This window comes from Neolamprologus multifasciatus, chromosome 1 (genome assembly GCF_963576455.1).
Source record: "Neolamprologus multifasciatus chromosome 1, fNeoMul1.2, whole genome shotgun sequence".
Taxonomy (NCBI): domain Eukaryota; kingdom Metazoa; phylum Chordata; class Actinopteri; order Cichliformes; family Cichlidae; genus Neolamprologus; species Neolamprologus multifasciatus.
Genome location: NC_140439.1, coordinates 27395287 through 27419605, shown reverse-complemented (window position 1 = coordinate 27419605; position 24319 = coordinate 27395287). Strand labels below are relative to the sequence as shown.

Below are 24319 nucleotides of genomic sequence, written 5' to 3'. Positions count from 1 at the left end.
TAAAACAACATAAAAGATCCCCTTCAGATATTTAAGCGTATATAAATTTTACACTGCTTTGAGCAATCTTTTTGTTTCTGTGGTTTTGCCACAAAAAAGCTCAGTTAACTAAAAGGCAGAAATCTTTACAAAGATTCAAGTTTCACTAAAACAAGCACGACTCCAACTACATTATTAAAAGAGATGCATATGAGGTATAAGCACTGTGATGAGTGAACATCAGCTTTTAAACATGTGATATTAGAAATCCTGCTTGCAGGTACACATTTTTTAAGGTGAGCTCAGGGAAACGTTCAAAAGAATCAGTTTTACCTCTGGTGTCAAAGTGGAAAGAAAAAAGCCCAACAGATGTAACATTGATCAAAAGACCTTTTTTGATGGAAATTTTAAACCCAAGAAAGTATAAGGTAAGATACAGAATTTTTAAGCTTTCTTATTGTGCATTCACTTGTATTACCACGGTCTGAAGTAATAAATATGACTGAGGTGTAACAAGAGCCCTTTAAAAGAGAGCCTGGTGGGAGAGAAAGAAAATATACAAACATGTTTCACTCGGTGTGGGTGAAGAGTTGTATTCCTAACAAGATCTGGAGGACTTTATATCTCCCTTGACACACAAAGAAACAAGTGAATGTAAATATTACCAGCACATTTCAAACTTTCCTAGACTAAGTCTAAGAATACAGACTAAAATAGGGCTGTGTGATATGACCAAAATCTCATATCCCGATATAAGAATTCTATCGTCGATAACGATATAAATCACAAAAATGTAACATTTTCTGTAAATGCTGTGAATCTCGGGCAGCTCGACTTGCGTGAAGTGTTTCCAGCTGGGCCTCGCGTACCTGGAGTCGAGTGTTTTAACCGATGCATGAAACGATACATTTTTAGACATAAGTTGTAATGGCCGCCGTTTTCTTTGTGAGTATTTATTACACAGCGTGCTGCGGGGAAAAGCCTGTTCTAACGTTTGAGTCTAAGGTTAATTTTTTTTTTATCACCTGATGGCTCTTTTTTGCTTCTCATCCGTAAACACTCTGCATCTTTCACGTGATTCACGATCTTTTACGTTTATTTTGAAAAGTCTCAACAGGATCTTGAGCTTTATTGTGAAAGGTTTATGTGGAACAAGCGGACACGCGGTGGTTTTACCGTCGTTGTTGCTAATGACAACGCATAAAAACAAACGCTTGTCTGTCTGTAGTGTGGTTATATTAAATGTAAGAGAAAGAGAAAACTTTAAGAAATTAATATAGCCACTACAGTGACCATCAAAATAATGAAAAAATATTGCCGTAAACAGTTTATTTTGCAACACCACGAAACAAACGATAGCGTAAATGAAACGATAGACGTTTTTATATCGTCATCCGATATATATCGTTATATCGAACAGCCCTAGACTAAAATATTTAAAAAAAATAAAAAATGATGAAAGAAATTATTGTTTATAATCTATGTGCCAAAGACACACACCCTAAAAGCTACTTTACGATAAGCCTCTGTAATTCATGTGAATGTCTAAGGTGATCCTTCAACCTGACACTACTGACAGAGCGACTCTTTTTATGCTCTTCACACTTTATCTTTTTTATACTGGGTGTGACATAACATAACATAGCGTCTTTGACAACCAGTTCAAAGGCGGCGTTTTCTGTCGTTCTTCTTTTATTTAGCTCTCAGAAGAATAAACAGCAATTTCTACTGTCAGGCCAATCACTTTGTCAGAGCTGACCTCTAGGCCCTGACATTCTCAGTGCATCTATATCCATCTATTGGTCTTTCTCTACTGTCAGGCTTGTTAAAATCACTGTCAGCTTTTCTCTGTGGACTCACAACGCCTGACAGGAGTCCATTCAAACCCAGCATCACATCAGTCTGTCAGAGAAGAAGACAGGAAGAGGCACAGATACACAAAAGCATCTACTCAGGGACTGCAAGCCTTAGAGATGTGGTAAGCCTTTTTTTTTTTCTTTTTCTTTTTTTAAAGAAAAATGCACCTACTGGCACTGTTTTAATGTATTTGTCTATTTAAACTCAAACTTCTTAGAATAACAGGTTGAGTTTCACATTTTTAGCTCTAGAGTAGGCTGTGGTAACTATTTATATACTTATGGCTGGTTTTTTGGAGGATGCTTCAGGCCGATTCAGCTCTCGTGGGTTAAAAGTGTTGATAGGTCAACGCTGACACTTGATTTCACTTGGACAGCTTAGATGGCACTTATCAGCCAGTAGCTGTGAGCTTTGCCTACAAGCCACTGAATGGGTTTTAGTCATTGTTTCATCTCTTCGTGTTCATTTTTCCCCCTTCTCCAGATTATCAGCAATTACTTTCATAATACTTCTAAATTTGGATAATGGAAACAGGTCATCAGCAAGACAAAGACACATAACATGTTTACTTTATAACTGTCTCAGTTTTAGCATATTAGCATGCTGAGTTTTCTAAATGAGCACTTGACCCAGAGTTGAAGATGATCTGGTCGCCCCACCAGTTCATCTGCCTCCATCCTCTTTTGTCACATCAGTCATGAATTTTCTTTGTGGTCTTTCTCTTTTCCTCGTGCCCAACAGCTCCATCTTCAATATCCTTTGTCCATTGTTTCTGCACATGTCCAAACTGTCTCATGTCTTCAAACCGCTAAACCTGCACCGTCTCTCTGATGCCCCCGTTTCTAACCCTGTCCATTCCTGGTCAATCGCCACAACAATCTCAGCATCCACAAATCTGCCTCCTTTTTTTGTTTAAATCAGTGTCACTGTCTCCAAACCATCACAGCAGGTCTCACTACCACCTTGTAAACCTTCACCTGTCACAAATCACCCATGACGCTCACACTGTCCATTGCTTAGGATGACTGACCCCAGGTATTTAACTTGCTTCTTCACCTGTCCACTTGCCTCTCTTTCACACACTGGCTCTTACAGACTTTAATTCCTCTTCTATCTAGAGCATACTTCCACTTGCTTCCTACACTTACTACAGATCACAATGTCACCTGTGAGCATCAGAGTCCATGGAGACTCCTGCCTGCCCTCATCTGTCAACCTGCTCATCACCATCACAAACAAGAAGGGGCTCAGAGCTGATCCCTGATGTAATCTCACCACCACCTTGGACCCATCTGTCACGTCTAGCACATACCTCATCACTGTCTCACTGCCTCCTCATACATGCCCTACACCACACTCACATACAGTACTTGTCTGTCACTCCTGTCGTCCTCATACATTACCAACCTTCCTGACTTCAAGTGAGGAAGGGTGGCACTGGACATGCACTGAAGCATATTTCAGATCTTAAAGTACTAGAAAATTCTCCTCAATTGGACTCACCAGCATCTCCCATTGAGCTGAAAATACTCTCAGTGACAGTCATAATGGTGTCCGTAGCCTGGTCATAGCGCCCAATCGGTTCTCCCCTTGAGGTGTACTGACGAACATGTTGCAGGAGATCTCCTAAAGCCTGGCTAACCACGCTGGCTGCTGCACTCACCTTTAACACAAGAGATTCATTGTTTATTATTCCACCAGGCAGCAAAAGGTTTAGCGCAATGTTGATCTAAACTAAAACAAACTAACCTGCTTGAGAAGTTCGCCATCTTCTGTGGCTGAAAGGCAGGCCTGGACGCAGCTTTCCACCGAGCGGTCGACAAGCTTTCCAGCTTCAATTAACTGCTCTTGGCAAACTGGAGAACTGATAGTTGGGCTTACCACCTACGTCAACATAAAGATGAAAAAGAATATATATAATTACTTCTTTTGTGTGAGAAATGTAACACAAAAACAATTTTTTTAAAATAAAAAGGCCTCAAATACAAACAGGAACCTGGAATAAATGTACCACTTTAACACTCTTTCATCATTAATTAAACAAAACACCAAAGAACAGAGAAAACATAAATTTAAAAGGACTTCAGCATATGGCTCTCATCACGCTGATATGAACAGAGGTGAGGATTTGCTTTGTAAATGCAACTATTCAGATTAGGAGCCGGGAGGGCATTTAAACTAATTAGAGACATGTGGGCTGTACAATTACAGATGCACAAATATGATGAGGGCACAGGGTATTTATCAGTGCCTTAGCGTATACTGATTTTTTTTTCCCCCACTATAAAAATGGAAGTTTGCGCTGCAGAAAAAATTATAATATTCTAATATTTGAGGAAATCATTTCGTTTTTATCAAATCTACAACACGGTTTTGTGATTATATCGCAAAGAGGAAACCAAATGCAGTCTTTCCAAAGTGTTTTTCTTGTAAGATTCTAAGTGTAATATTCACATCCAAGACAAAATAAACGCCAAAAAAATCCCCAATATTCAATCAGCACATCATTTCTAAAAAACAAGCATCATATTTAATGTATCTCATGCGAATACTGCTTGGGCAATTTAAAAATGAATCCAGTACATAGTTTACACAGCCAAGCATTGACACCGAGTACTGTCTGCAGCACATGTAACTGAGTAGTATCACAACTGAGGAGATGATGGCATTGCTTAAGTTTTTGAAATAAACAATTAACCCATAATTTTCCATATTGTACACACAAAGAATTTTGTTGGATCTTATACACAATCTCTATCTGCTTGTTTATGAACTCCTCCTGCGTGATTAATAGTTAAGCCAAACTTAGTACACAGGTACATCTTTGGCCCTTAAGGGTTCAAATAGGGTGCAAATAATTACATCATCATGTTGCCCAACAACCACCAACCAATGAGCTGAAATGACCCATTTGCAACATTTATGTATCTGTAACATCTTATAAAAGCGTTACATCCTTTTAATTTCTTGAAAATAATGTCTTAAATCCATAAATCGTCAACGTTATTTATATACCGAATCACATTGCCTGGCATCCACCTAACAATGTACTAGCGCAGGACCTGAGCATTGCAGGGGACCAACAAAAATGGTTTAATTACGATACTTTCTCGCTCCTTCTTATTATGTATATCAGTTTCTAAACAGACCAAACAATACTGTTGCATGGGCATGTACTAGTATATTAAAGTCTGATTCAGTAAAAGGACTAGGATGTTACAATCCCTGACAAAGCATTGCTTTAAATGGAGAAAATCTTGGGGATAGCTGTTATGAGGAAAAGCAGCCCAGAAACTTTACCAGCCGCACACATCGTTGTGTGCCTCAAGTTTCGTTCTTTTACCCAAGCTAATCTGCCATTTTTCCTTGGTTAGGTTTAGGGATTAGAGATCTGATCTTAGTAGCTAAAAATTAGAAAACCTGTACCTGGCAGACTCTCTCTGTAAATCATTCAACATTTCCATGTTTTTTTTCTTTCCTTTGTTACTGTTATAAGCTCTTTTAGCTAGCAAACCCAAAGCTACTGTCATTCAGTACATCAAATCTGACCTTAATATCCAGCATCTGCTTGACTCAATTAAGGACAGAGTTATGGGGAGTGGTCACCAATAACACGCCAATTAAGTTGTTTTTTTAATGGATTAACTATATATATGAACCTTATTATAAACATAATAAAAGTAATCTTTTTCGCCAACACTTGCGGTCAAAGTAAATGACGCTTACAACTCACAACCTCCACTACTTTGTTGTATTAACTAAAAACAGGAAAGAAGTGGGAGTATTTATGTCTGTTGTTTGGTCCAATATTAGTAATGCTGGATGTAAAATAAAACATTTTCTTCCATCGGTTGTGTGTGAGGAGAACACAGTGAAGAGTGAAGCAAAGACAAGTGATCTGTTTTACACACACACAAAAAAAAGTTACTGATCTACATGTCTAAAGAAGAAGAGACAGACAAGACGATATCATAATTAATACTATTTCCGATGTTCAGCTGATTCAGGTATATCCTACATTAATTCTCTTCAGGCTGTAAGGGCACAATCAACTCCCCAGGCTGTCTTTTTTTTCCCCATTTGGCTCACATAGTTTTGATTATGGAGCGCGGACAGTTTAAGCTAAACGCAATGAATTGTTGTCAGTGTCACAGAGGGCCGATGGAGCAATGGAAAATATCTCTCAACCAGGAGTTAGATAGGGGATTTAGCACGGAAGTTCCTAACATCGAAGATCTATGTTTAGTTTATGGAATACATGCAGGAATATTAAAACAGCGGATGATATTTCAAAGTTGTATTCCTTAAAAGCCAGTACTGGTGTAGGCCCAAAAATGTAATATCGGTCAAGTTTAAAAAAAAAAGAAAAAAAAAAGATTCACGCTTGTGACGACTGGTGAAGGAACAGAGCTCTTCACTTTCATTTCATATCACATCCAACAAAGCATATTTTTGTACCTTGGCACATGCCACCAGCTGAGAGGTGGACAGGGCACACTGTGTGGCTGCAGCAATGACCCGGTTCTGGAGGACGGTGTCCTCTGCAACCTGGGCCACATTCTTGGCCTTCAGCACTAACATGGCTGCTGCATTCGCCACTGCTTTCGCCAGATTCATCAGGACATCCTGTAAAGCAACAAACATGGGGGAAAAAAACGTGGAAATCCACCTCATTAGCAACATTATGTGCCTGTGCATATATACCATTTGATATAATAGCCATAAACAAATGGAAGAAATTGCAGCAGCAGCATCATACAGTATAAATGAACATTTAAACCAACACTATAGTGAAGCAAAAATCAGCGCAGGATTGTCTGCAGTTATATGCAACTAAATAAATCTCATCAAAGCTTCTGCCTCAATAATCCAATTAAACACACATACGCATTTAGCCACTCCACATCTGTTCAACTCATTAACTGAATTGTTGTGAAATGCAAAACAAGCAAAAAATGGAATGTGTTTAGGAAGGCAGGCTAAAGAAAAGCTTCATTGTTTCTAGATTAAAAGCTGGGAAATCCTTCAACTCAAACCGAAAACGTGATCAAAATATGGAACAATATTTTTGGTCTTTTTCCCCTGGATACAAGGCGATTTTGATTAAGTGAGTGGCAGTTCCAGAGCATTGACTTTTCTCTGAATGCAGTGAGGTGATAAATGGCTGCAGTCTCACCTGAAACCTCTCGTCTGTCTCGTTCTCTCCAATCTGGCGCAGGAAGGTCTCCGCTGGCCTGACCAATGCTGCCTGCTGCTGTCAGCACAGTCTGTCTTGGCTGTAGAAAACACACAGGATGTAAAACTGTATTTAAACACCCGGCAGCATTTTATATCTTGATTTGTGTGTTGTGTGCGTTGGATCAGCAGCATCTAAACTCAAATCTACAATTCACCTTCCAACTATCCGCATGCACAGTGATGCACACCTGTGTAAAAGCTTAATGATTTTTCGGTTAAACACTGTACAGTACATAGATTTTTTTTTAAAACAAATTAACAACACATCCTTACATTAAAGTCCTTCAAACTAACTCCAAACTACGTGCCGATCAGCTCGGCTTAAATATCCCGTCTTTATTCAGATTCACCATAACAATTTAGTTAGTTAAAGCTGTCAAGCAGTGGAAGATGGTAATATAATTAGGTTAGTTCAGGACCAAGAGAGAAAATAGATTATTCAGAGACGATCCATTGTCTCATGGTAGAGCTGCTCTGTGACCAATTTGATTAGCTTTTTTAGTTTGCCCATTTGGACTGAAGAAAAAGCTCCACAGGCACATACACACAAAATCTGGCATTTAATGGAGTACAAATGGCGAAAAGTTTGCTTGATGCTTGGAATCCAGAGTGAGGACTCATTTTCACACATTCTCCATTTTTTATGCCTCTATCAATGTGGCTACCCCTCCTCCTCCTCCTCCCTCTGGTCTCAACACAGTGTGCAAATTTGGTCCTCCCTTCATATTTTAGCTTCTATTCTAATACCTCCTTTATGTCCAGACCTTATTTGACTTTAAACCGACAACCAAAGCTGAACTTCCACATATTACATATGCAGTAGACGATATTAATGAATATACACAATGCTGCTTTTTAGCTTAGTAGCCATCGGTTTTGCCGCAGTAATAGATATGGCACTAAAATGTAAAGTAAACCCTAAATACTGAAAGAGCTTAAATGGTTATTTTTTATATTCTTAGAGTTGGGGTGCTTTCGCTCACCTCTCCAGAGGCCGGCTCCACAGCCTTCAGCAGGTTCAGATACGGCCCCTGCAAGTGTCCTGGCGGCCTTCATCAGGTCGTTGCCTCCTCCTACATCGTCCTCCATGAGTGCAGCCAACAGCTTCACGCCCTTTGACATTTCAGTCAGGTTGGAGGATATGGTGGTGATGGCGCAGCCCACTGCCGTGTAGTCTGTGTCGGTAGGATCGGCTAGTTATGATTAAGAATGAACAGAAGAGAGGAGATCAGGAAAATATATGGTCTCAGAGAAGTGATTATAATAAAGGTACCCCAAAACGAAAGATTCACCGAGTCAGTCAGCTAACTATCAAAAGTATTTGCCTTTAACCAAGATTACAGACTTGCATAATCACAATAAGTCTATTTCAGCTGAGAGAAATAAGCAAAAAAAAAACCCTAAAAAAATAGCGAAAAAATTGGGAACAATTCCCAAGAGCATTAAGCTGAAAAAACCACACCAATAAATTATTTTCAACATGAAGTGGCAAGACTGGCACAAAGCCAGCCGACACCTTCACCAGCGCACATTCTCCAAACCACAGCAGGATATGAGAGAGCTATTAGAACTTTATACAGGTTCTACAATGATGATAATGAATCACCAGAGTGATGGGAAAATGTCTCCTTTAAAGTCACTAATTGGCCAAATAATTTTAACTGCAAGAAAATAGCGCTGCTAACACTTCCTCGTAAAAGTGTGAGCACCACTACTTTACTACTTTACAGGCCTTATGTAGAATTCCCAAAATACCTAATTGTTTTTATTTTAAATAAATGTCAGCACTGAACAGTGTACGCCAGAGACACGCTCTACTATTAAGACTGAAATTAATTATATTTTTTCCTATAAGCTAGACTAAATCCACGCTTTCTTAGTGGACAAACTGATTCATGTTCTGAAAACGAAATTAATAAAGAAAAGCATTATCAGATTGTGCTGACTCCTGCCAGAGCCACTGACCAGCCGTGAGGTTGACAACAGAGGCTGTTCCTGCAGTGATGGCGTCGACTTGGGAGTGGATCTCGTGTTTTGACTCATCCATCTTGTTTTGGATCCACATCTTGGATGCCTAAACAGAGACCACAAATCATCACTGAAGCATGTAAAAATACTACAAACATGATTTTCAATAACACATCTCATAGACATATTACTACTATTACAATATCAGCATATATATTAGGAGTTCAAGTGCAATGCAGGGTACCATGTCTTGTCCCAGTGGTGGAAGGTTGTCCACCTCCCCCAGGTCTATCTGGGCTTTCTGCACAGCTTGCATGCTGGTGTTGATGGTTCCCATCAGAGCTTGTTGTGCTGAGCTCTGCACATAAAGATAAAAACATGTCACCTTACACTGCGAATATTAGACTGATTCTTAAATTCACTAGTTAATGTGTGCAGCAGCATCGCTACAACCACCTCTTACACGTGCGGCTTTAACAGGGAAGGAAACTTTACAGGCATCATTACCAGTGGTGGCATGTGTCCACGGTGCATCTGACCCATTGTGATCTGCTGCTGAGGGGATGGCATGGTACCCATGCTAAGTGATTCTGCGCCGATTGAGCCAGAGCGGATCACCCCTGGCAGCGCCACAGAGCCGTGCTCCACCCGGCCCATACGGTTAAACTGCTGCTGAAGGATGGTGGACCTGCAAATATGATGCATGTAAAACATTAGTCTTCTCATACATGCATTTGTGACTGTGCACAAAGCAGAAAAGATACTGAAAAGTCTTTGCAATGTGTACATCTGGCAGACAAAGGTTTGTTTTGTTTTTCTGCAGATAAGGCCTTCCAGAGATTGGCTTACTATGTCTTTGTAATATTAAAGACGATTGCCTACAGCCAGTGAACAAGTCTGGATAAAAGCGGGCGAAGGAGGGGAAAAAAAATACAATAACAATTGCAACAAATACTCTCTCGGTTGAAAACAGGAAAGCAATATCAACTGAGGCATGAAAGGAAAAGGACTTCAGTTACACGCCGAGAGTCCACTGTGGTTCGGTGAGCTAATATACATCTAATAAGGAAATGTTCAGACAGAGCCTTTGCTTGTCTGGTGCAGCAAAATTTCCTCACATAATGATTATCTTTCAGGATAAGGAAGTGAGGTTCTGCGAGATGGATGTCTGAGCTGTGGCCACAGGCGGCAGAGAGACGGAAATAAAGAAAGACTTAATCTTGTGCTTTGTTCAAATAATATGAGAACACCTTGCACCGTGCTCACAGTCAAAGCATCATCATACGACCGTTTATACTCAACATATATTTGAATACAACTGGGCTTAAATAAAGACTGCTGATTTATGCTAAACAGAGGCTACATTGCTTAGAAAATAAAAAGGACAAACAGGTAAAACTCACTGGTAAAACTTGCACCACTTTTGTTCAGCAGGCTAATACACATACCTTTTTCGGGGATACAGACTCCTCGAGCATTGGTTGACTCCTCGTCACCTTCTAATCCAAAGCGATCCTGCTTTGCTTCTGCAGGAAACAAAATAACAGAACAAAAATTTGAGTGACACAGAATTGCACACTTGCACGAGGTTCATGACAAATTTGGTCATTCAGAGTAGAATACAACTGAACCTTGACACACCTGTGATGGATGGTATTCTAACCTCCAGAAAAAGGAGGGGGCGACAGTTCTAATGCCTATAACAGTGATAGGTAATTGTGTTAACCATGGAACCTCAGCTGTTCACTCTAAGCTTTATTACCAGCTCCTGCTGTATACCGGTGCCACGTGAGCCTTTCCACATGTGCTTCTTTTATTTAAATGGAGTTGTATGACACAGTGGCTGGGCTGTGTCTAGTATCAACAGATGTGAGAATGCATTTGTCACAGGAAGATATTGATTCACGAGGATTCATCAGCATCTCCAGAGATAAATGTCTCACCTTTTTGAGAATGATGTCGATGTAACCGGCAATGAGCTGGGAGATCTGTTCCCCTTCAGTGGTCTGTACAGAGTAGTAGCTCTCTTGGTACTCCCCAAAGTCCTACACACACACACACACACACACACACACCTTATACATGCATTTCATCGTGGATTGTAAGGAAAGTAACCACTGCAGAGTGCGCTGTGCAGGCTAAGGATTTACTGCGAGGATTAGAACACTGGTTGACATCAAAAAGCTGCAACATACAGAGAATTGGATTAAACCAACAGCAATCTTGGGGTAGACGTTTTACAGGACACTGAAGATTTCTTTCAGCGGAGCATTGCAAAGGTTACTTCCACATGTATTGTTTAAATAAAGGACTAAGTAAAATAAAGACTTCTTTACACTCGCGCACTTAAAATGCTAAACCTTCCACCATGACATCTTCCGAAAGCTACAAATCAAACCTGAAATTACAGCGTCACGAAAAACACGCAGACTAAACGGCAGAGCACTCTGCCGAATTAACAGCAGGAAAGAGGCTGGGTTAATTTAATTAAGATGTTGCGTCTTCCAGACCTGCAAGATTAGACCCATGTTGCTGACACAAAGAAGGGATTTTGACACTGACAAATAAAAAAAAAAAAAGTCTGTTCAATATCTGAAGTGCACCAGGGGCAAAAAAAGCCATGCAGGCTGAGCGTAACAGTGATTGTTTTATAGCACCGCAGGAATTGTTGGGTTTACCAAGAGCCTGTCACTCTTATTTAGCATTAGCGATACGATGCTCAGTGCAAACAGAATGAATAAAAGATAAAACACGCCCCCCAACAGAGCCAGCATTACTGAAGTATTCAGAGCTCCTGCTTTCTGTAATAAATGTGCTCAAAGTCTTTGGCTTTAAGGTGGAAAATGTGGCTCTTACCAAGGTGAAGCTCTTGGGTGATGCTGCCCACCTCTTCACAGTGGTAAGTGGCCACTCTTGAACTACATCTTTGGTCTTCTCATCCACTCTCATCACAGACTCTTTTGTGATACCCAAAAGCCGCGGCACCAGTTTATTCTTGCTCTTCATCTTTTCCTGCAAAAACAAATTTGAACCATGTAAACTTTACAACACTGCCAAAAAACACAAAATATAACTGAGGGTATAAAGTGTGATCAGAGACATTTGAAGCACAGGGCAGATTAACAAGTTAAGCAAATCATGTAAATTTATCTTCCTCTCAGCACAAAGGTCTAATTTTTCTGTCACAATGATATGCCAAGATGGGTACTGATCTGTTCAACCAGTGGGGGGAAAAACATTAACTTTTCCCAGTTAGCAATTAAAATGTTGCATCTTAAATCATGTCTTTATCTGCCTGTCAACATCTTTCAACCTCCTGCTAGATCTCCTGTATTCACTAAACCTTTAATGTTATACTTAAGTTGCTTCCTAAGCCATGAAGCATTACATTTCTGCCCCCCTTTTTCTCTTCGATGGAAAGAGCAAACATTTGTTCGGGAGCTGCAGTTAGAGAAGAGACACAAAGTGATGGACTGTGACACGAGGGGCAAAGAGGTAAATTGTGCAAAAATCCTGAGGGTCCTGTAAACTCACTGGGGCCTCTGCAGGTTATAGGTTAGAGACTATCGGCTGATTTTTTTTTTCCCACGGTTGTTTTTAAAATGTTTCTGCTCCATAAAATTAACCTCAATGTTGACAGACAACAAAAGGTGAGCAGATATAATGGCTATGTATAGAATAAAGGAATACACAAGCCACTCGCTAAAAGCTAGAGAACCAATACAACACAGTGTCTTTCTTTCCTTTTCAAAAAACAAGATGCATCTTTGCTCTTTATCCTTTTGTGATGAAAGCTATTAATGAAAAGCGCAAGTGACTTGTCCCAGTAATACCAGGAAATATCCAATTTTCTACTAGAGAGCAGTGAAGCTGACAGGAACAAATGATGCAATTTCCATTGTAGGATGTCCTCTTTGTGACTAATTACGTGGGGGAAAAAGTCACTCTGATACTCTTGTCAGAACAGTTTTATAGGTACTGCATTTGGAAGTCTGCAAATTGCTCCCATCAGCTCGTATCTGTTGGCAGCTGGACTTCTTCAAGAGATTCAGTATCGCCGGTTTACCTGTGCAATGTCTCCTAGTATATCTCATTCACTCCACTTCCTCCCTACTCACTCTGAAATAATCTTAGTGCCACACTCGGCTGCACAGACAACATTTGGTTTCCTTCCAGGAACACACTGAACTCCCTGCAGAGGAGGTGCTGCCGGTGTGTGTTTGTATGTGTGTTAGTGAGAGAGGTGAAAATGCATGGCAAACAAATCACAAAAGGGTTCTAGGTGACATAACGAGTTGCGAGAGTTCAAATAGGAGCAGACAGTTTATAAAAGCTGAGTCCACCATCAGCCTCTTTATCCAGTTAGCACCAAACCCAGAGGACAGATTTCATGCTGTGAAGATAAAAGGCTGCGCCTACAGTTCGGCTAATTCAAAAATCTGCTTCCTAATACAATAAATAAAAAAAATAAAAAGTAGAGAACTTGAGGCTATATTTTTACTTTTTGAAGGAATAAAATAAGGCATTGGTACTTCAAACATTTGGTAAAAGGACAAATGGATGATTTTAAAAACTTACCTTGACAAGGAAGAAGGAGACGCCGTATGTCCGCAGAGACCGCGCCAACTTGACATACTTTACTTTTGCCTCAATCTCGGTCATCTCGCCACAGTTCTTGTGCTCCTGCAGGTCAGATTTTTCATGTATTGATTTTCGGAACACTGAAAATCCCCCACGTTTCACGCTTGTGCACCAATGTGTACATTTATCAAAAGGGACAACACGAACACACCTGGAATATTTTCTTTCAGCTCCTCTCTGCTTTATGTACTCTTTTGGGTAGAAACTCTTTCAGGCTAGAAAAGAAAAAAAAAAGAAGAAGTTGAAACTCATGAAAAAAAGTCTGAACTCTCCTTTTGTTGTTTCCTTTTCTGTTTATTTCTGGCAAAAATAAAAAAAAAACTAATATTTTACACGTTTTTCCACAGACGTCATGACACAGATGCTTACTCCAAGAATCCGGGTTTGTGTTTATGCTCTATGTGAGGTCCAAACTGGATCTGGGCCTGAATCCCTCCAAACTCGCAGGCCTTATCAAACGACACCGGGTGGGAACCGTTCAGGATGTCATCTCGAGCCTAAAAGACGAATTAAAACAGTCAGTAATTAACTGTAGACATCAAGTTTATGACTTCCACTGTATCTGTTATCTAGACTTGCATAATCCTTAATTGATCAAAAAAAGCCAGCCGTGTGCACATTTTTGTAGCTGCTTGTCACCCTTAGGAGACAAGAGAAAAATGGATTTTACTGCATATCGTCTGCTCACATCCTGTTTTACTCAGGAGAGGAGAGACACTCTTATCCGAGTGTCTGTTTTTGACACTGGCAAACTGCTGCTTCAACAGTCATGAACTGCTGAAATGAAAAATGAGAGGAAGACATATTTAAAAGTAAGTTTCAGACCTGTACGTAAAGCAGGTTGAGTTGAACTGGGTCTCTGGAGTCTACATTCTGGTCAGAGTAGAAGAACTTGCGTCTCAGGAGAAGAGTCTCGTTCTCGTCCACTCCCTGCTCCCTGAATGTTCTGCTATGGTCCAGCCAGTTCACTAAAAAAATTTAAAAAAATAACAGGTTCATAGAAATCTCTTGTTAAAGAGGCATAGGACTATTATCTTTATTTAATGCTCACCATATACAGTAGCAAGTTTGTTTTGTGTGTGTGGTTTATTTATTAATTTTTTTTTTTTTACGAGTATTTGTTTTTGATAAACACCAAATTGCATCTTCACATTAGTGGCTGGAAAAAGCAAATGTAAATACATTTTGCCCGATTAAGAAAAAAAAAAGGGCCACCTGTCATCTCTGTAGCAAATTTCCTCATTTGTGGCACGTGGCCCTTTTTTATAACTCGACTGTTTAAATTGTGCGAAGGGATAAAAGTTCTGCAGTGTTAGGGGCGTGGCTGCTTTAAGTGGCAGATGGGTGCTGAAACAGGCAGCTGCTGTCTGCTACGCTGTAGCTAAACTCATAACAGTGTTTGCAGTGCTGGAGGCTCACTTTGCAGTTAACTGTACTACAAGCCAGTTTAACTATTTACCTATATGTTACTTAGCACTAATAAACAGGTATCTGTGTCTATGGATCCACCTTGCCACCCAGGTTTGGTAGGGCTGCATATACCTCCAAAATACAGTAACTTTTGGCTTCTGAAAGCTAAGACGGCTAAAATGCTAAATTGAGGCTTAAAGATGGGACTTCAAACCTGCTGTTCATGGTGGCTCCATCTTTGTTTTATATACATTATAAGCTTATGGGACAACAAATGCTGCAAAGTGAATTTATGGACATTTATTTGGATTTGACATCAACTACAATTACCATAAATTAAACAGACTATGGTCCCAACCAGACTAATCTACATCCCCTTATTCTTGAAGTACAAGCAAGTCCATCTTTCCCGTCTCTATTCAGTCCTTCCCAGGTGAGGCTCACCTTTATTACAGAATAAGGCTTTAATCTTCTGCTATATATGAGGGAGTAAAAAGGGATGAAAGGAGTGATTTCGCACACAGGCACAGAATACAGCTGCATTCCTATCTTGGATGCAAAATAGACAGGAAGTGAGATGTTTTGACCTGGGATCAGGAGTTTAGATTTAGTAGTCCCAAATTCCAGTGAAAGCTGGTAGATATCGCAGAGAGCTGTGAACGTGGGCTACTAAACTGCCACTTTCCATATATAACATGTTTCTGGTAAAAGACTTCACTTTAATAAAAAAAAAAAAAAAAAAAAAAAACAGGGAAAACTCATGTTTGCATTTCTTTCTTGAACTCACAGTCATCGTCTGTGTGAAGCTTGGCTTTCAGCTTTTCCATCTTCCTCTCGTCTCGCAAAAGTGTTCTGTCCTTCTTCAGGGTACCCATGCCATCCTCCTTCTTCTCCTCCACCGTCTCCTGGATCAGAGAGTATTCCTCATAGTTTGTAATGCCTGGGGAAAGAAAGGATTCCCATCAGAGATAGGAGAAAAAGGATTTCACATGGAAAGATTATTCTTTTCTTGTGTGTGTGTCCATAAAGGTTCAGCTCAGATTCAACAGATTTGTAACACAGAGAGGATTGGCAGCACAAGAAAACAAAGATATGATGTACCTATTCTACTGCATATAGTCACAAGCAGCTCTCCCACTGTTTTGGAGTCGTCCACCATGATAGTTTTGACAGCCCCATCCAGCATTTTAATTTTCTGTGGTCTTTGCTTCTTCTTGTATTCGAGAATATCCTGGTTGAAAACAAAAGGGTAGAGAGAGGGGGAAAATGTGAGTAAAATGAAGAAAGAAGAATGAAGGGAGAGAGAGAGTCAAAGTAACTACTTAGAAAAAGATCACAAGCATCCAGGTTGCGCGGAGAGAGGGGAGAATAAAGGCCAGAAAACCGTATTTAACGGCTGCCTATCACAGCCTGCTGCTCCCCTCCAATCTCAACAATGAGACGAGATTTGGTTCAGAATAATTGGTCACAGTCATGCCTTCTACCTGGGTTGCCTTTGGTGGATTTAAAGAGAAGAAACCATTTAGAGCTGCAAAACCACAAGCACAAATGTACCGAGGGGCTGTGATACGCAGTTAAATAGAACACCAGAGTGTATCAGGCCTTTGGCAGTGAGAATCAGAGCCTCTGAAACAAGCTGGCAAGCGATCTAAAGCTGGCTATAGCACTTCTTTAAGGATCGCTTTTAAAATCTTCTTTTGATGTTCTCAGTGTCTTGGTTCCCAGTTTTAGCTTATGCTTTTATTTTCTCAGGGTGCTTCTTTGTTTTGTCTTCCTGTGCATGATGTGTGTCTGAATGAGATTTTTGGCAGCCGTTTCAATTTCTCTTTAGTTAATTTATGTCGATCAAAAATGTTGTTTTTTTAATTCAGATAAAATGTTTAAATACACTCAAACAATGAAGCATTTTGCTGATATATTCAACACTGCAAGGCTTTAACTCCCACTCCCAGTCTTAAGGCCAGGTAACAGACGTATTGTTAGCAGAGGCGGGAAGTAACAAAGTATCAAGACTTTGAAATTGTATTTAAGCAGAATTATTTTGTCCTCCCTACATTATAAAACAAGTACCTCTAACTTTGTACTTCTTACATTTTGAAAACAGGCTTGTTACATTACATTAGGTAACATCTGAGGGGAGATGTTTCCTGCCATTACACACATTTAAACAAAACTAGACAATATACTGGTGGATCCATCGATGGTTACGCACTTTAAAAAAAGGGGGAGGGTGAAAGAGACAAAAAAAAACAGGATGAAAAAATACATAATACAAAATACATAAAAAATACACAAAATTATATGACTTATTGTACTACACTCAGGGGTTATGGTTGCAATACATGCAAAACTAGCACTGCAGAAGAGGAGTGAGCATGAAGGGAGTAAAGTTTTCTTTTTCTTTTAATTGACGGGTAATTTCAGATTTCTGGCAGCTCACCAAATATCAGCAAACACACAAAGTGTTGGTCTGTAGTTTGTCACACAGTGTGTCTGCTAACTAAATGTTCAGCTGCCGTATTTCCCAGGAAGGGAAAAGAAGCTCTAACTTTACTAAGAGATGGAAAGATATAAAGCCGGACAGCAGAGGGAGAAGGCAGCTACTCCAGGACATTTGACAATGTGGAAATTTAAAGCCTTTTAAACACATATGGGATTTATAGAATAATCTTGCTTTTTTCATATTATGAAATATTCGGCAAATCAAATTAAAGTGCAAAGGTTTCACTGATCTGTTCGCAGTAATGCACCATGCTGGATTGGTGCAGCGAAGCTGTGCTGTTCATAGTCAATGTTATGTTCCATCAAGGGTAAATTATATTTAAGTTGATGATGCTGATTAGTATCTGTACCTCTACTTAAGTGAAGAGTGTTTGTAATTTTGCTACCTCCAATGATTAGAAAATGTGTGAGACGCTGGGACCACCAAGCATCAGTTTATGCTGTTTATGACACAGCGATATTCACACGTGTGTGTGCGTGTCGCCCCATGATGTCAGTTATCCATAATTCACGGTTACATTTATTTACCCCATTGCGGAGCATGTAGTAATCCAGCGTCCTTCCAGATTCCAACCAGATGCCTTTTCTGGGGTCTTCATCCGAAAGAAACAGGCCATAGTCTGAAGCTGTAGCAGTGAGAAGAAACAACACTACTTTAGACATTAAAGAACTGAAAATGACTCCCTAGGCCAGGATCAGATTAAATGACATCAACTCTATAATGACCCCTCTATGACAGCATTCACCACATGTTCTGTAACAATGGTCATAAGAGCGCAAGGCAAGACTGTAAACATGGAAAATCAAAAGAGGGATGATGACTTTGGTGCTGCTGAATGGAACAGATAAGTCAGACCTGCTACTTGTGTAAAATGGAAAGCTAGCATTGGGGTCATGGAAGTAATGGCAAAAATTTCAGATTCCATGGCTGCTTAATTCAGTGGTTCTTAAACTGTTGGACTAACTTTGCAGAGTAAAGAGCCAATGAACTCTAATTTTAACACAAATGTGATTTATGTAAAGCAATTAAACACGATTTAATTGTCATATTGACATTTCAATCGCTGGATGTCAACTTGAATCAGTGATTGATACACAAAAACAAGTTGTGTTTTTCTGTTTTTCTTTGGGGGGGGGGGGGGGGGGGGGGGGGGGAGTAGGGAGGGTCTGAAGGAAGGTTCATATCTGAAAAAGTTTGACACCCACTGACTTAATCAGAAGGACAGCAGCCAAAATTGTGACATAATCTAATCCAAGCATTAATTTATTGGGTAGCATTACCAAGAAAGACACAAATCTGTGCAGTCATGACAAACACTTGAAAACTTGGTTATAAATACAAAAAAAAAAGAAAAAAGAATCAAGTCTTCTCACAGATTTGATCATTTGTTTATTGACTGCAATCCAATTTAAAGCAGTGTAATTGACATATAAACCTACCAAATGAGACTTTAACGTCTCTACATTTTGTAAATCAAATATTATCTAAGCCACGTTTCCAACATATTGCTTTTTGCTGCAAAAGTCTTCACCACGGCCAGTAAAGTTTATACTTCTCTCTTTGTCTTTACAAAGAAAACCCCCAATCATAGTTTGTTTTTGCAACCAAGTAGGGGTAATTCTCACCCTGTCCAGTTTGAGCCTCTGGGACCCTCTCTCTGATGATCCTGCAGGCATCATAGACAGCTGTGGAGGGCTCAAACTGCATCGTCTTCACAACGTTGCATTGCCGCACGCAGATTTTCAGTGACAACGCCACCATCTTGCCAGGCGGTGCGGGCGAGCGCTGCAGCTACACCTGGCAAAAATCAAAGACAGAGGATGAGAGGTCGAGTTTATTAACAAGGCGCGAGCCTCAAATTTGAGCAGAGGGAAGAAACTCGTTGAACAGGATAAAAGAGCCAGATGGCGAAGAAGAAGAATGCCCCTTCAGTTGTTTTGGAGGGGAGGGTCTCTGAAAAACAAATCTCTATATGTTGTTTTTATATTCTAATATTTCTAATATGTCCAGTGTGGCACCACTGTGGTGCTTCATGCACGGGAAAATGCGTAACCTAAGCTCTTGTAGTATATTACTCTTTTATAACACACACATAAGGAAAACATCCCCTTGCACCATCATAAACAATGAAATTTTCATGCTTCATAAAACAAAAAGGAGCTAACAAATGTATCACTTTTTGAAAATGGCCCATCTGGTCCCTGCTGGGGACAAAGAAAAAGTCTCTTCTCTGTGAAAGATTTAAAACTAAAGCAGAAAAGCAGCAACAACAACAACAACTGGAAGCAGAGAGGCAGCTCTCTACAATTGTTTTCATACTAGGTGGGTAAAACCCGCTTAAGTCGTTGATGTTTCTTTGCCAATGGGGGGGAAAAGGCAGCAAGAAAAGCCTGCATGAAATTTCCTTCTTCAGAAAGGAAACAAAGCAATTTCCAACTTATCTAAGATAAAGTCAACATGAGTCCTACATTGTTGAAATAACAGAATGCTTGATGTTCTCTTGCAACATGCAAACCAACAGTGTAAGAAATCACATGCTGCCAATCATCTGTCCATTCATTTTTTTAAAAAGAAAAAGAAAAGAAAGAAAATACTGAGATGAAATAATGAAAGTCCTCTCACACACTGCTGCATTTTTATCTTAGATGCTATAAAAACGCCTGCTTTAACAATAGTTTTCAGTGTGTAACGTGCAATTTTAATCCATCTTAGACAGTTTTATGTCATTAGAAATGCACGAGGAGGAGGATGCTGCTTGTACACTTTCAGATTCAACACTGCTGCGATTCACAACTAAAATGGAGAAAAGGGAGAAAAGAGCCGTGACCTCGCTGACAGAGCACATCCTGTCTGTCACCAATGGGAACATAGGAATACCCTGTGGCACAGGAGAGTCAAAGGTCAGAGGTTAGCCTGGGCCATAGCTGAAGTACACAGGCAGCTTCCCCTCTGCTCCGCTGGCCTCTAACCCTGACTCAGACACTCAAAATCTGGTTCCTATGTGAGATTAGCTCGCACAAAGGAGTGAAGCGTTCGTCTTGCACAATGTCGACATCTCATTGTGGTATTCTGAAGCCGGTAATAACACAGCCAGGCATTTTTCAGATATGCATCTCAAGTTGGGTAAAAAAAAAAAAAATCCATTATGTTAATATGTGTTGTGTCTCAGTTTAGCACTTGTTAAAATGTTCTATTAACAAACCATTTACGCAGACTTTCAAGCCTGTACATTCTTATTGCTGTGTATTCCATCTTAGTCAGTCAAGCCTTTTCCCCAAACCTCCTGCTGATAGTTCTTGGAGCCAATCCAAACACTTCAACCGCTAACAACTGGCTCCTACTCAAAATATAAGAGTGTCAGATCATAACACTAGCAAAAACACCATCCTAAAATAGATATGAGCTGCTATTCTGGTGATCGCCCGCTAACCAATAGCGTTGGGAAGGTTACTTTTAAAATTTATTCCATTACAGAATACAGAATACATGCCCAAAAATGTATTCTGTAACGTATTCCGTTACATTACTCAGTGAGAGTAACGTATTCTGAATACTTTGGATTACTTAATATATAATCATGCTGTTTACAACTACATGAATGTACTATTGCTGTGATTTATTACTGTTACTGAAGGTCCGCGGCTCCGAACCGTAGTAAAGGGACCTCTGGCTAATACGGTGGGTTCTGTGTCGGCTCCTAGCCGAAAACTAGCTTTACTTTGTTGTCTGGGTCAACTTTGCTAGCGAGAGACAGAGAGAGGCGTTGAAAGGCTGCTCCAACGGAACTTATTGTTTTTGGAGGAAAACACGAACACGGTGTACAGTCGAGTTTTAATAGCTTACTTACAACTGGGCTCGTCAGGCACTCTTCTTGGCTGCAGTGGTTATTATTATATTTACATGCTTCCAGCTCCCGTTTTTGCTTGATGACAGCTCATACTTTTCCTTTTTCTCCCTCCCTCGCTCACAGACACATAACGTGTATGGCAGTCCATTCTCCCTGCAGCACGGACTACACTGCCTATGATGCTACATTCTTTAGAGCTATACCTGTAGCATTCTGCCTATTAGCTTAGCACAACAACAACAAAGAGGCCTCTCTCACCCAGGAAACACGCAGAGAGAGAGCGTCACCCTGTAACCATGGCAACCATAACGCTGCCGCCGGGAACAACAGAACGTAGCTGTCAAACAAAACCCAAACAGTCCTGACCCGCCACAATATGAAACAGGGAAGTACCGCCGTGTAATCCATTTATTTCAACAAAGTAACTGTATTCTAAATACCACCTTTTTAAACAGTAACTGTAACGGAATACAGTTACTCATATTTTGTATTTTAAATACGTAACGGCGGTACATGTATTCCGTTACTCCCCAACACTGCTAACCAACAATATGAAAACATCTGTCTTAAAAGACCAGTTATCAGCTATGAAAAAACCAACAAGGTGAGCTTGTGGGAACACTGTCAGGGCTGAGGGTGATTTACAAGTATATGAACACATTTCTGAAATACTACAAATTCTGCATCGCTGCGCGAAGCATCAGCAGCATCTGTTTCAGAGTCACGGTCATGATTGTTTTGGGGTTTTTTTTATATTCCCTTTATCTGCTAAGCTTACAGTGCTTTCTATCTTTTTGCCAAGAAACAAACTTTACAGAATTTCAGAAATGTAATCATCAGCCTTTAGTGGAGAAAGATGAACAGGAGGAAAAGATAAACATTAACCCCATTTCCAAAAAAGTTGGGAATGCTGTGATCACAATAATAATGGAACCAATGATTTGCTTATAATTTAAAATCTAGATGTTGAATATTTCCATGTTTCCCACTAACCTGCATCAATAAGAACAACGATTCCTATACTGACGTGATGGGATTTAAGCTGCTTGATATGGAATTTCAAAAGTTTCTCTTTCTTCTGGTGCTGTCAGCGTTAATCTCGTTAAAATGCAAATCTCTGTTAGCGAGTTAACGCGGATCGCCCCATGCAAGTGCTGCACGGCGTCAGCGCGTTAAGCTCGTTAATACGTTAGCGCTGTGCAGCCCCTGATGTCATTAATGCCATTTTAACGAGATTAACACTGGCAGCACTACTTTCTTCATATCATTCACTTCATATGTATTCAGTAAAGGTTTTCAGTCGATGAAATATCTGGAATCGGTCCAGTCCTTCAATTGAGCCAGCCCTTTTCTGCTTCCAAGGAGCCAGAGTTTCTTGCAACTTTTTAAAGTGCTCTTGAGCAATAGTTCAAAGTTCTTCTTTGGACATTTGCTACTTTTTCACACCAGTGATTGTAATTTTCTGAAGAATTTTCAGAAATGGTCTCAGTGGACAAGCGGCCATCAAGAAACCTTTTTTAAGGAAAGGAAACGGGAAGAAGAGGCTCCGGTGTTTGAAATTACTCAACAAGTGGCTGAAAATCTGTTGTCTACAACCAACTGCAAAATAAGGTGGAGGCTCCATCATCATTTGGAGCTGCAGGTTTTGGAGAGCTTATCAAAATCTGGTGGCACTTTACATTAAATTGTGAATAGTACCATCAGTTGTAAATTCACCATGCAATACCACCTGGAAAGTATCTCATTAGCAAAGGTTTCATTTCAGAGCATAATGAATATAATAATGAAAATAAACACACAGGAAGCAGCGTGGTTCAATAACGCTTAGCTCTTAACAAAAAACAGACTGGAACCAAATCCAAAGCCGAGCTGGAGAACTGTGACTGAAAGAAATGACAAGAAATCCTACCTATCCTTCAGTTAGCGTTGTATTATTTGTCATAACAGATATTGACTTTCAAGGAATTGTGCAAACTCTGATTTTGCCTTCATTTCAATGAATTGCTCCTTCTATTTGCCATTTTCCCAGCAAAATATAAAGAAATAAAGGGTGGCTCAAATCTTTTGCACTGTACTGTGTCTAGTAATGGAGTCAGTCACTTGACTACTCTTTATTTATATAAAGATTCAGGGCAGAAGTATAAATTAAGCTTCTGAGTTTGAGCTTCATGTCATCTTCTGCTTGAAAGAACCAAGGCTGTCCCACTTTCTCCTTAACCTAGAAGAAGCAGTTTCCACAATTTTCAAAAACAAATTCGAATTATGATCTCCCGGGACAGTTTTTCCAATTTTTTTAATTCTTTTTATTTAAACAACATTCAAGCATTTCTGTAAAAATGTTTGTAATATTACAAAAAAAAAAACTGTAACAGGAGAAACACAAGTAGATTCAGCCAATCACTAACAATGAAGGAGGTATGGTACCACAAGCACAAAAATCCATTTTTGACTGCAACTTTATGCATTTTCCTTGTCCCTGTTTTGAACATTTAAACTGTAGCATAACACATCTTATTAGTGTCAACCATGCTGCTGAAATGTTATTCTGTGCAGTCGCCCATTTCAATACACGTGGCAAACCTGGCGATGGATAAGCACAGTGAATGCACAGTAAGGCCACACACTGTTTGGGTCCCGAGTCAAATCGGAAGTGTGGAAACTAAAAAAAAGCAAAAACAAACAAACAAACAAAAAAAAACCAAAAAAAAAAACCACACCCACACAATCGGCTCACACAAAATCCTTTTAGCCTTAGCAGTAATATGAAAATTGGTTGTCACACAGCATGTTTTACTTATCCTCCGTTAAACCCTTTTGAGCTTCTGTAAGATGTGAATCCTCTGTGAATTATAATTCCATTTCACTGCACACAAACA

General features: G+C 39.8%; 1 protein-coding gene across 1 annotated transcript in view; it reads right to left on the bottom strand.

Moving 5' to 3' along the window:
• LOC146525896 (talin-2-like) overlaps window positions 1–24319 on the bottom strand; it is a 101508-nt gene that overhangs the window by 33323 nt on the left and 43866 nt on the right. Inside the window, 23 exon segments of the mRNA XM_085164291.1 lie at window positions 3340–3499; window positions 3586–3720; window positions 6295–6462; window positions 7013–7054; window positions 7056–7112; window positions 8058–8090; window positions 8092–8267; window positions 9040–9148; window positions 9287–9400; window positions 9550–9730; window positions 10492–10520; window positions 10522–10568; window position 10790; window positions 10986–11087; window positions 11899–12054; window positions 13621–13725; window positions 13835–13898; window positions 14053–14180; window positions 14509–14651; window positions 15881–16033; window positions 16195–16324; window positions 18124–18221; window positions 19222–19393. Of these exon segments, the coding sequence (XP_085020417.1) occupies window positions 3340–3499; window positions 3586–3720; window positions 6295–6462; window positions 7013–7054; window positions 7056–7112; window positions 8058–8090; window positions 8092–8267; window positions 9040–9148; window positions 9287–9400; window positions 9550–9730; window positions 10492–10520; window positions 10522–10568; window position 10790; window positions 10986–11087; window positions 11899–12054; window positions 13621–13725; window positions 13835–13898; window positions 14053–14180; window positions 14509–14651; window positions 15881–16033; window positions 16195–16324; window positions 18124–18221; window positions 19222–19357 (2467 nt within the window). The 5' untranslated portion in view covers window positions 19358–19393.